Source organism: Myotis brandtii, unplaced genomic scaffold (assembly GCF_000412655.1).
Source record: "Myotis brandtii unplaced genomic scaffold, ASM41265v1 scaffold266, whole genome shotgun sequence".
NCBI classification, from domain to species: Eukaryota; Metazoa; Chordata; class Mammalia; order Chiroptera; family Vespertilionidae; genus Myotis; species Myotis brandtii.
In genome coordinates, this window is record NW_005360124.1 from 8,834,316 (window position 1) to 8,847,516 (window position 13,201).

Genomic DNA, 13,201 nt, shown 5'->3' on the forward strand with positions numbered 1-13,201 from the left:
TAAAAAAAAAAAAAAAGAATAACAAACTATATTCAGGAACATGCACACAGTATTAAGCATATATCCCAAAGAATTGTAATAACCAAACACAGGTATAACCAGCAGCCCAAATCAAGCATTTGGGGGCATTTTTGGATCCTAGTTTTAAAATGTTATAGCATTTGATGGGTATCTTTGATGCAGCAGAGGTTGTACCTGCAAAACCCCACAGCGCCCTGCACCTTGCCAAGCACCGATGGACTCGGGAGACCAGGCACAAGCTCTGGCTCAGCTTCAGTCCTGTTGGCACCACAGGTGGACAGTGTAACCTCGGTCACATTGCTTATTCTCTTTGAACATCAACATACTCATTGGTAAAATGAGGATATGAGGATGCTAATACTTTTCTTTCATGATTGCTAAGAATTAGAGAAAATAAAATTAGAATGTCTGGTACATATAAGTAGTAAATGAATGATGGGTGTTACTATCAATAACTGTGAACACACCCCTAAAACATTCACTTGGGCCTAAAAGTTTACAATAGCCTAAGAGGAGGTTGGGGGAGACAGCATTAACTAAAATTTTCCCACATACCTAGACAATTTTTATAGTACGGTTAATTCACATGTTGTTTGATTGATTACAGGGTAGATAGAGGTTTAAAGAAAGTATTAAAATTTGATTATTATTTTCTGGAAATCTGAGAAAATGAAATTCCCATTTGCTAAGTGAATTTTCTTTCTTCCTTGGAGGTGTTGGAGAAAATCTGACAGATCCATCTGTTATAAAACCTGAAGACAAACAGTAAGTTAACTTATTATGTTATCTTTTAGAAAATTGCCTTTAACAATGTGCATGGTTTTTAAAAATAATTTTTAAACATTTATATTTCTTGCCTAGATCCTAGGAAGATTTTGAGGCTGCTTTTATCTATATATCTTTATCCATATCCATCTCTTTATTCTTTATGTTATATATGTGTATGTATATATTTGTATATATCTATCTAGCTACAATAAAATACAATAAGATTCAAAATACAGTAAGATTTTAAAGAAAGCATAGATTAGGAAATGGGGGTGAAAAGACAATATGGAAATAAAATAAGATTAAATCTGGAGTTAAGTTAGTACACATAAATGGAAATTATAAAGGCCAATGCAGTAGCTAGAACTTTGTTGCAGACTTGACTCTGAGTTTTCTAGTGACCCAGACAAGAGAGAAATACAGGTTAGTGCAGCCTTTCTAGGCTTTGACATAAAAACAATTAATGTCATAGGAGAAGCACAGTTTCCTTTGTTGTCCGCACAATAGAGCCATTGCATCTTCTCATGGGCAGCGTCTTCCATCACATGCCTGTAAAATGAAGGTTGGGGCAGAAAGTGCGCTACTCAGTACCGGCAAGTCTGTGAGGGGTCAGAACACTAGGGCTTAAATATGGAGCATCAGACTGTCTGTTAATTAAAGGCTAAGTTTATATTATATGGAGGGATGAGTCATCTGCCTGTCCTTTGGATTTCCGTGGTATTTTACCCCCTAACCAGACTTTTGGGAAGACTTGGCAGTAGAAGATCAGAGGCTTTGTTGTTCTGTTAAAGGTGGAGGAGAAAGAAAGAAGTGATGGTGTTAAGGACTGATCGATATGGCAGGCGACAGTGGTTTTCAAACATGAGCTTGCATCATAATCACCAGGAGAACTTGTTAAAACACAGATTGCAGCCTTCAGCCTCCCCAGCCCATTTTCTGATTCAGTGGGTTTGTGGTGGGGCCAAAAAATTTAACAAATTCCCAGATGATTCTGGTGGTGCTGCTGACCCGAGACCACACTGGAGAACTGCTAACATACAACATTGTTATTTCTTAGTTGTCCTAAGGATCTATACTTGGCTCTGGGTTGTAAAAAAAAAAAAAAAAAAAAAAAATTAAATTAAAAAAAAATATATAATTGCATAAGTGGTAAATCTTATAAAATAAAATTTGAACATTTTACTTCCCTCCCATAGGTCTCATACTGTGAATATTTACTGCTTTATGGAGTAATCTAATCTAAATATGGTCTCACCCAGCTAGCGTGGCTCAGTGGGTGAGCGTTGACCCATGAACCAGAAGGTCACAGTTTGATTCCCATCTGGGCACATGCCTGGATTTTGGGCTTGATCCCCAGTAGGGGGTGTCAATGATTGATTCTCTTTCATCATTGATGTTTCTCTCTCTCTTTCTCCCTTCCTCTCTAAAATCAGTAAAAAAGTATATTTAATTATGGTCTGATCTGTAAGCTTTTATGCAGAGGCCCATCTAAAAGTATTAGCTATTTTTGTGTATGAGGAGGGAGCTGGAGACAATAAAGGTGAACCTGCTGCTCCTCTGCATCCAATTCCTATGCTATCTGACCATGCCGTTCATGCTGTGACTTTTAGGGTACAGATAAAGGCTTTGTTATTTTTCACTTTAGCAGAGTGAAAGTGTTATTAGTGAAGAATATTATTTCTTCAGCAGCCCTGTGTGCTCAAGGGTTTGTAGTAGGAACCTGGTACCATAAGTACTTTATAATTTTGCAGTGAAAAAAAAGTTGCGCATATAACGAACCAAGTTTTTGTATACTCTGTCATTTATTAAATTTTGACCTTTGGATATGTCATTTAATATGACCTGAATAGTGCTATCTTTTAGAATTCTAAGATTATATTATCCCACTTGACAGTCGAGTACTTAATTGCATTCTATAGGCCAGTGGGTCTCAATTTCTATTAAGGTCACCTGGGAAAATTTAAAAAATAAGCTGCTCAGCATTGGCATCAAATCAGAATCTCTGAGGAGAGGGCCCTGATGTCTGTATTCTTTTAAAAGTTCCTCATGTGAATCTAACGGACAGTCAGGGTTGGGACCCTCTGTCTATGGCAGACTTTATTTTTTATGACTCGAGGAGAGAAACTCTGGAACCTAATAGGACAGCATCCTCGTGGCATACCTGGTTTTGTGGGGTCCCCTAACTTTGGGTGCAGTTGGTCCTCATGGCGAAGATAACTAGAAGTGCTATTTTTTTGCAACGGTGGCAGATTGCACTGAACTAGTTCAGTGAGGCTCACATTTCGGATGCCTTCGGTGTGTTAATAAACCTTGGCGGCACAAGCGTGGGCCACGGACCAATCATGTTTGCATCACCTGGGACACTGTGAGAAATGCAGAATCTCAAGGCCCTCCCTAGAGCTCCTGAATCTGAATTTGAATTTTCACAAGATCCTAAGCTGATTTGCTGTTATTTATTTATTTATTTATTTATTTATTTTTCTGTAATAATTGCCAGCTTTATTCCTCTGGCTATGAGATCCAGAGGTGATTTGAGGTTTACATTTTAATAGTTATTTCATCAAGAGTTTGGGTGCCCCCATTGCCCTTAGAAACTGATTGCAAATTATTTCATTCTTACTTATTAAAAAAGTTTGTGACACAAGTTCATTAAAAAATACATATAAGCAAAAAGAAAACTCACACCCCACAGAAATAAGCACAGTTAATTTTTTGATGTATGTATGTATGTATACACACAGGCACGCACACACACAATTTGGGATTTTTATTGTACATATGGGAGCTGATACTAAATATGCTTTGCAACTTATGTTATTTTACAACATGGAATGAACATATTTTCATGCATTTGTGTGAAACTTCCCCATTGAAAAATAGACCTGGAGAATAGGTCAAATTACAAAATCCAGTAAGATGCTGGTTAACAAGGAAACTATCTAAAACAAAATTCTATCAGATGATTAAAAGTAAAAAAAGGTCTCCTAGCTGGTTTGGCTCAATGGATAGAGTGTTGGCCTGTGGACTGAGGGGTGCTGGGTTTGATTCTGGTCAAGGGCACATGCCCGGGTTGTGGGCTTGATCCCCAGTGTGGGGCATGCAGGAGGCAGCCCATCAATGATTCTCTATCATCACTGATGTTTCTGTCTCTCTCTACCTCTCCCTTCCTCTCTGAAATCAATAAAAAAAAAAGTAAAAAAGTAAAAGGAAGGTAAAAGATACATCAGAATATGCAAACAGAAAGCAGGGGCCAGGTTTTACTATCAGATTAAAAAAAAAAGAATTCAAGGCCTAAAGCACACAGGATAAGGTCGTCTGTGTGAATGTCTTTGCTTCCAATGCAGCATCACAAACTTGTTTCTTACTCTTCTTATGTCTTCCGGATGCCTTTCCATCTCATCTACTCCTCTTAGCATTTCTTCAGGGTCCAAATGCCTAATGGGAGTGTCCTCTTTGAATGCCTGCACAGGTTGAGCCAGCCCGCTTCTAAGGTTTCCTTCTGCTTCCTGGCTGACACCTTCTTCGGAAGGCGGAGGATTGCCTTCTGCCCCCTGTGGTACATCTTCTGAAAGGTGGTCTTCCTCGGCCTTTGGCATGTTTTGTGCTTTTCCTTCATTTTCTTCACAAGACTTTTGCATGTTGAGTATTTTTCTATTATTTCCTTTTTGAATAGATTAATCCTGAAAGGATCCGGGGCACTTTTCTTCTCCAGCAATAGGGAGCTGCTCTGATTTACTGTCATTAGAGTTTGGGCAGCACCAGTTTAAGCACGTGCTTTCACATGTTGTTTATTTTACCCTTAACAACATGGTCGGGGGTAAGCAGCTTCAATCCCAGTTCACTGAAGCTCAGGGAAGATGGCACCTTGCCCACCAGGAGGAGGGTCCATGAAAGAGAAGATGTTTTTGTGGTGCAGATTCTGATATTGTCTTTGCTGCCTCTTAACTGTCCCCCACCTTTTGCACGTGGAGACAAAGTCATCAGGCCTCCCTCACCCCCCCCCCCCCCCCCCCCTCTACCTCTCTTGGTTTCTCAGGTCACGAGCCTCGGTGAAGGCTGCCTCAGGTGTTGGTAGTTTGGGATTGCATCTTTTCACTTACTGCCTTGATGCGTTTGGGCATTTGACAAGTCTGAAATGATGATGAGATATTCTTCAGTAAATCCGTGTGTATGTGGCACTAATTAGTGTTTCCTTACACGTGAAATCAAGCCACCACCTGCTTGTCTTTTGCTGTGAAAGACCTGGGAAGCAACTGTATTTATTTATTTTTATTTTTAAAACTCTGTTATCTGAGCCCTAGCTGGTTTGGCTCAATGGATAGAATGTTGGCCTGGGGACTGAAGGGTCCCAGGTTCGATTCCGGTCAAGGGCACATGCCTGGGTTGTGGGCTCGGTGCAGCCGATCAATGATTCTCTCTCATCATTGATGTTTCTATCTCTCTTTCTCTCTCTCCCCCTTCCTCTCTGAAATCAATAAAAATATATTTTAAAAAACTCCATTATCGGAAATTGCAAGGTTATAAATATGCTTTAGGGGGTAGACAAATGAATGTCCTTACAACCCTCCTTCAGGACCCTCTCCCCCGCACAGGGAGCCAATTCCTATGGTAATTTTGATTCTTTTACCTTAACTTTCACAGAGCTCATAGAGGAAAATGATTTAGCTTACAGTTTTCATCTGAGAATCAGGGTTGCATGTCTAAGCTGGGGGTTTTCTGTTTTTGTGGGAGGAAAGCAGTAGCAGGTATGGAATGCGCAAGAGTGAAATATCCCTCCCTGACTGGTTTGGCTCAGTGGATAGAGCGTCGGCCTGTGGACTGAAGGGTCCCAGGTTCAATTCCAGTCAAGGGCATGTACCTTGGTTGCAGGCACATCCCCAGTAGCGGGTGTGCAGGAGGCAGCTGATCGATGCTTCTCTCTCATCGATGTTTCTAACTCTCTTTCCCTCTCCCTTCCATTCTGTAAAAAATCAATAAAATATTTTTTTTTTTTTTAAAAAGAGTGAAATATCCCAACAGGGTCCTGCCAGAGAGACGATGAAAGGAATTCTTCCATTTTAATGACTGAAAGAAACCACCATCATTTTTCACTTTATTGGCATCACAGGGTCTGGCACTAAATATCGAGTGATTCTACTTTTTGTTGCCACATTTGGTTTCACCTTATTTGAAGTGTTTATTTTTTATTTATTTTTTTACCAAAAGGACTGAAAAAGAAGAATAGTTAACAAGGGGCAGCTTATGCAGCCGGGCAAATACCACCAAGAGCGGTCCTTTGTAAGGGCGATTGAGTGACCAGGAAAATTAATCCTGGGTGCCTGTTCACTTTGTCTTCCCAAGAGATTTGCTCCACCCACTCGCCTCAGAGCAAAGAGGCAATCCGAGATCAAACTGACATCAGCCCTCATTCTGAGCTTGGCACATCTTCAGAGCAGCTACTGTTATTCTGCCAAAAGGAAGTGGAAATTGAGATAAATGTTTCAATACTTGGATGGAAAAAAAAGTCCATTTTTACACCCCGTCCCTTTTGAAAAACCGCATTCCTTAGAAGCAAAGTTTATTGTTTCCTTTTGTGATAGTTTGCTTTAATTTTTTCTTAAGACGTGGTATTTAAGAGCGGTAATTGAGTTCAGATTTTAACATGTGCTCTTTCCACTCTGCATGTCATTAAAATAAAATATTAGCTTTCGAAAAGTTCCTTTGGAAGTGTTTCTGTGTGCTGTGTTCCGTGGCGTGCCGACTGTCAGCCTGAGGAATGATGGGTGTGCGTGATCTGATAATGGATGAACGCTGGTCCTGGAACCTGTGGAGGATCTGTTATAATTAGAGCATTCAAAATGTACCAAATATGTACTGATTCTGTTTGTGACTTTTGTCACCTACATGCAGCATATGTAGTTTGCTTCCACAAAACCACAGCAATCTTGTCTTTCCACAAAGAGCCCAGCCGCAGCGGTTTGCAGGGGAGAAAGCAGATACTGAAAGAGCCAGTTGTACTGATGTAGGGTTTTGTCTGGCAATTGTTTTCCAGGACATGGTCATATTTAGAAAGGCATTTGGATTTGAAAGAATATATATGAATCCTTTTAAAAGGTGTGTTTCAGTAGCAAATTAACTTTCTACTTTACCTTTCCGGTATTCTCGTAGAACATTGGGCAGTTACTGTCATTCTATCACCCCATACGCATTAAAAGGGGTCTCAGTGTATTTTGGTTTAGGGTGGTACATAGAAATTCACTCTTCTATCAGATTCGTGCTAAAATGAGTTTCACAGTAGGTCTTGGAGTTGAGTACACAGATTTAAGTGCATTTGAATTTTAAATTTGCAAACCTAACATTGTTGCTTCCTCAAAGTGCGCTGTTCTTTGTTGGCTCCCTCAAGTTTGCTGGGTTACTATGGGATACTGTTCGGTACCTCCGAGAATCCTAGCGGGGCTCCTTTTTCTTAGCTGTGGTCTAATTGATATTCTGATTATTTCCTCCAGATCCAGAGGAATGGTGTTTGGACCAGCTAACTTAGGGGAAGATGCAATTAGAAACTTCATTGCAAAACATCGTTGCAACGCCTGCTGCCGGAAGCTCAAACTCCTGGGTATGCCCCAGACAGTTCTACTTTTTTCTAAGGAAAGCTCTCATAGAACAGCAGCCATTGTAACCAGGGAGAGAGTAGCAAATCTTAATCACATTTTTATCTCCTTCGCAGTTGAGGCCTGACTTTCTGACTGCAGATTTGTTCCGTCTTTTAGTTGTATTTTTGAAGCGGTTGTTTGCGGCAGCAGTCTGAGGTGTTTACCTATGCCGCCATCTTGGTCTCTCCGAGAGTAGCAAATCTTAATCACATTTTTATCTCCTTCGCAGTTGAGGCCTGACATTCTGACTGCAGATTTTTTTCAAGTCTCTAAAGGGATTAAAAGGACAGGGATTTATTTCACGTTCTGCCAAAATGCGATAAAACACTGGGCCCAACACTTGTCACGGTCTGTCCAAGGGGGAAGTTCTACAGACGAATTGGGGTAGAAGTGGGCTGAGGCAGGTCTCTGCGCCACTCCCCACCCTTGGGTCCTAGGTGGTGCCCACAGGACTTCTATTCTATTTTTATTTACTCATTGGACGCTGGGAGGGTGAGGTACGGAGGGAAACACAGCTGTCAATTAAAATAGTGCCTTTCACTACAAAAACCTGCCACTTTAAACACACAGGTATATATTTTAAATCATTTGCTTATATAACACACTTTTCCTGAAACCAATATAGTCACCACAGAAAGTGTGCCTCACATAAAAGTAAGCAGCTGGAGGTCTGTGCTCCCCACGTGGCAGCCTCAGCTCTGTCTCATTCTTCCCTTTAATCTCAGAAGCGACACTTTATGTCTGTCTCAGCTTGCTCACTGTTTTCCGTAGATCAGACCAAACTTGCCCTTAAAATGGAATTTCACCTATTTTAAGCAGAGTATCCCTTCCTGCCTGCTAATAAGTGGTCATATCCTGAATTGGAAATCAGTAAAAGATCATCGTCCATTATAACTTGGGATGGAGTGGGTGTAAATTTACGACAAAAAAGGGCAATTTCTAATCTTCTTCGTGTTAGAAGTAGAACATTGTCGAGATGCTCTTTTGGGCAAGACATAGCAAAGGACTGGGATTTGGAGCAGGCTTCCGGTTCCGGTGAGAAGTAGCCTGTTAGACAGAGGCGGTGGCCGGGGTTGTACATGGGGTAGGGAGGTCAGACGGGAGCAGCAAAGCGGGGACGGCAGTTAAGTGGTCTATCCTGAATTGGAATCAGTAAAAGATCATCGTCCATTATAACTTGGGATGGAGTGGGTGTAAATTTACGACAAAAAAGGGCAATTTCTAATCTTCTTCGTGTTAGAAGTAGAACATTGTCGAGATGCTCTTTTGGGCAAGACATAGCAAAGGACTGGGATTTGGAGCAGGCTTCCGGTTCCGGTGAGAAGTAGCCTGTTAGACAGAGGCGGTGGCCGGGGTTGTACATGGGGTAGGGAGGTCAGACGGGAGCAGCAAAGCGGGGACGGCAGTCACTCTCATCTTCTAGCTGCCCAGGACTCGCTCTCACAAACTACACAGCAGACCTGGGCAAAGAGATCAGTCCCTAGCACGTTGGCTGAGCTGCCCGCTGGCATCCTCTCTGGTCAGAAGGAATCCAGGAAGGATCTGGGCTGGACGGAGGGTCCTGTGGGAGGCAGGTGCTGACATGTATCTGAGTCACCCGTGATTGCAGGCTGGAGTCTGGCCCATTAACTCAGTACCTCAGGCGCGGGCCTCTTCCCAAGTCTCATGCGTTGTACCCTGGACCAGGTACCTCTCATTCTTGCAGACATAGGGACTACATCTGATCAGCCAGGAAAAGGGAGACTTGAGGCATCACTCACTGCTTCCTCCCCTGAGCCCAGTTAGCTGTTCTGTATGATTAAGGTGGAGATCATTTCTTAAAAACCTACACTGGTGAGTTTTGAGTAATTCAGTAATTCCTCCATCTCTAGACCTTATCCATGGTTCTTTTCAAAACCTTAGCACATTTTAAGTGAAAATAAGAAACATCTTCAGTTATTGAATTATTTGGTTATTTGAATAAAAAAAGTTTAGTCTGGAATACAGGAATAGGGATGGTTTTTCTTTTTGCTTGATAACGTTTTATCTATCTACATATCTACTTATTTTTAAAGACAGAGTTTAGGATAGTGTATAAGAACGCGGGCTGGCCCTGACCCGTTTGGCTCGGTGGATAGAACGTCAGCCTGCGGACTCAAGGGTCCCAGGTTCAATTCCGGTCAAGGGCATGTACCTTGGTTGCGGGCACATCCCCAGTAGGGAGGTTGCAGGAGGCAGCTGATCGATGTTTCTCTCTCATTGATGTTTCTAACTCTCTATCCCTCTCCCTTCCTCTCTCTAAAAAATCAATAAAATATATTTTTAAAAAAAAGAACGTGGGCTGGATAGTTTGAGCTCACATTCCAGTTCTGCTTCTTACAAGGATGTGACCTTGGGACTCAGTTTCCTCATCCATACATGGGATAAAGCACCAAGCTCATAAAGTTGGTGTGAGGGATGAGGTAATATATGGATATGTCAATAACTGTTGGTTATTATTAAACTATAACTTGCATTATTTTTATGTCCAGGTAATCCCCATTTTTAAAAACCCTGACCTGAGGACATACTTAGAGAGAGGAAGACATAGAGAGAAAAAGAGCATTAGAGAGAGAGAGAGAGAAGAGAGAGAGAAAGAAAGAAAGGGAGGTGGGGGAGGAGAGCGAAACACTGATGTGAGAGAGAAATATTGATCGGTTGTCTTCCATACGTGCCCCTGGGAATCGAATGGGCAGCCTTTTGGGATGACGCTCAACCAACTAACATGCACACAGTATTAAGCATATATCCCAAAGAATTGTAATAACCAAACACAGGTGTAACCAGCAGCCCAAATCAAGCATTTGGGGGCATTTGGATCCTACTGTTTTAAAATGTTATAGCATTTGATGGGTATCTTTGATGCAGCAGAGGTTGTACCTGCAAAACCCCACAGCGCCCTGCACCTTGCCAGGAGGTGGGGGAGGAGAGCGAAACACTGATGTGAGAGAGAAATATTGATCGGTTGTCTTCCATACGTGCCCCTGGGAATCGAATGGGCAGCCTTTTGGGATGACGCTCAACCAACTAACTGAGCTACTCCGGCCGGGCCAGATAATCCCTATTTAATTAAAAATACACAGAATATATGTTTAAGGCTAACAGATTTAATATAACACAAAATGGTATACATTTGAAAGCCCATTTTCTTCTATACATTTCTTCCCAAAGATTATCCCTATTAATGTTTTCTTTTGCTAATTTCCTTTTCAAATGAAAGAAGCTTTCAGAGTCAGTGCCACCCTGAGCACAGCTTTGTTGTAGAAAGCTGACTACTGAAGTCTTGAGATCACTGTTTGGGCTGAACTCCTTGCCCCTGCCTATTGTTCAACGGTGCAATGCCCTGTTTCCAGTTGGGCCTCACTTAATTCTAGCCAGATTGTGCCTTAGAGGGCATTTCATTGCATCCAGCAACCAAACCTTTCCTCCCTGGCCCCAGTAAGCACAAGCCTAGAACAGCATTACGGGGTTCGAGTCACACGTGGGCACGGGGCAGGTGGTTCGGACGTGGTTGAGGGTTTGAGTTTCACATATCAGTGGCTTGAGGCAGCACTGTGCTGGGTACTTGGGAAAGCATCAGTTTCAGTTTGTGTGAGCACCATGCTTTTGAGGATCCACATAACCATCTTAGTTGTCTTCCTTGCAGATCTAAAAAGGAACGACTATTCCCCTGGAAGGATAAATCCCACCCTTGGACTTGAAAGCAAAGTAGAACCAGGTGAGGGGCCTCCAGCAATGGAAAGGGGTGGTGATCCTTCGGAAGACCTCACTCGATTGTAAAAGGGGGAGAAGAAGATGACGCCCCTGCCCTCCGTCCCGTGAACTGACTCTCTGGTAACAGAGGTTGATTGACGTAACACTGATTCCGTCAGAGCTGTCAGACTGGCCTCGCCCTGAGGGACATGCCTCCTGGGACATGCTTCCTGAGCCGCATGTCTCCTTTTGTCTAAAGACCTCATTTGTGTGTGAAGAATGGCTTCTCCTAGATGTTGACCTGTGTGCAGGGTGCTTCGTATGTCATCCTCCAGTTCCACGGGAAGACACCTGGAGGAGCCAGCTGGTCTCTGAGATCCCTTGGAGCAGAATGCTGGCAGTAAAGAGTCAGGGAAACAAATATAATTTATTTTCTCACTATGTGTGCACACTGTAACCTACCACTGCTGTTCATCACCTCACCCACATATTGTATTTCTGTAGATAGATGTACATAAAAAAAGTTATTGGACTTCATCCCTTCTCCTCTCCCGGAGCGTGGGGCTTTGAACAACAACAATAAGGAACACCATGGAATGAGGGTGTATTTGCACAGATTGAAGCACATGCCTGCACTGCCCAACCAGCGAAAAGTTAGTGTTCTGGTGAAGTCTTGATGGGTGGAGGTATTGTCAGGGAATCACATGATGCCTGGGCATTTCAGGTTTCTTTGAAAGAAGGGGAAAGGGAAATAAACAAATGCCCTTGCATCATTTTTTTTTTTTAAGGGGAATGGGATATGCAAAACTAGATATTATTAAGAAATGTTTTCCCTTCCCTTAAGCTCAGGGTTACTATTAGTTAGAGAGTTGACTAAGCCAGCCTCTAAAACACCACTCCCTTTTCTAAAGCTGTATATATAATAGTAAAGGTTAACTTACTCTCCGTTACGGGAAAAGATGGGTTTCCTATGGGGAAAGATCCTATGAGGAAAGATGGGTTTCTGATGGAAAATATGCTTTGAGATGTTTGCTTCACTCCAGTGTAGAGTTCCAGTGGCTTAATGAGTGCTGGGTGTATTTTTAGGCTGACCTGAGAACATGTAATCATTTCGGAGGCCTGAGGGAAGGGTCCTTGGAAGCTATACCTTATAGCACATTTGGGGGATCAGTCATTTCCCTTCTGCACTGTCAGGGTTGCCCTACCTCAGAACAAGCATGAGCCTTTCACACAAGGAGGAGACGACGGCTGGGATCCTCTCTCCTCTCCCCGCTGCATGTCCTTTTCCTTTCTATAGAGTGTTCCAACCAACCAGCCACAAACCTCAGTTTGAGAAAAGTCACCTTAATCATTAGGCCTTAACAATGGCCAGCTTGCTTTTTAGATCAACACTCCTGCATTCTTAGGTTATCCTTCAGGGGAAACCTTGTCCCGGCATAGGGGGATTATAGCCAAGGATTTAGTTTGCCAAGGATCATGTCTGATTCTTGTAAGTGTGAGTTGCACAAGGGCTAATTTATATCCATGTTATTTTTATCTTGGGGGTGGCGGGAGGCAGGAAATTGGGTGATTTCTTGATTGGCAGTGGGGATAAAGTGTTAATGCCCTTTTCAGGGCTTAATTGCTTTATCCTATTCTGCAAATCAACAGGGATCTATTGGTACTCAGTTCAGTGCCGTGTTCAACTATGGAAAGAGGCAGTTTGCCTGTCCAAGGGCCAGAGTAAAGGCATTGATTCAGTGGTCAGCTGTTTGTTACTTGGAATGGAACTTGAAAACAAATACATTTTTTATTTCAAATTTTTGTGTTGTGCTTTTTCCTTTTCTTTTAAAATAAGAAAAATCACCAGAATAACCTTTGAAAAGATGAACTGCTCACTGTGGGATTGCTTGTATGCAAATGCTAATGTGATTATCTTGACTTGGAGTGTTCATGATCACAAAAGGGTGATATATTCATTCATTCATTTGGTTAGTTTTATTCAAAGGATATTTATTGCCTTCTTTATATCATGTGACTGATGAAGATCATTCACCTATTTCCTTCCTCCCTCCCTCCCTCCCTCCCTCCCT

The 13,201-nt window shown here is 42.2% G+C and overlaps 2 protein-coding genes across 4 annotated transcripts in view; one reads left to right on the forward strand and one right to left on the reverse strand.

Moving 5' to 3' along the window:
- Positions 1-12,932, forward strand: part of TRPM6 (transient receptor potential cation channel, subfamily M, member 6) — a 145,636-nt gene extending 132,704 nt beyond the window's left edge. For all 3 annotated transcript variants that reach the window (XM_014541274.1, XM_005868307.2, XM_014541273.1), the window contains exons 37-39: positions 735-786; positions 7,275-7,381; positions 11,083-12,932. In XM_014541274.1, coding sequence (XP_014396760.1) covers positions 735-786; positions 7,275-7,381; positions 11,083-11,216 — 293 coding nt within the window. In that variant the 3' untranslated portion in view covers positions 11,217-12,932. The remainder of the gene's footprint in view (positions 1-734; positions 787-7,274; positions 7,382-11,082) is intronic.
- LOC102249525 (transcription elongation factor A protein-like 8) lies at positions 3,969-4,786 on the reverse strand. Its single transcript, XM_005868306.2, has one exon. It carries the CDS (start codon positions 4,425-4,427, stop codon positions 4,074-4,076), a length of 354 nt encoding a protein of 117 aa, XP_005868368.1. The 5' UTR covers positions 4,428-4,786; the 3' UTR covers positions 3,969-4,073.
- Positions 12,933-13,201: the final 269 nt, after the last annotated feature.

What these genes read in the sequence shown, in the direction of transcription:
- LOC102249525 (XM_005868306.2), bottom strand. Translation starts at nt 4,427, where the DNA reads ATGCAAAAGTCTTGTGAAGAAAATGAAGGAAAAGCACAAAACATGCCA.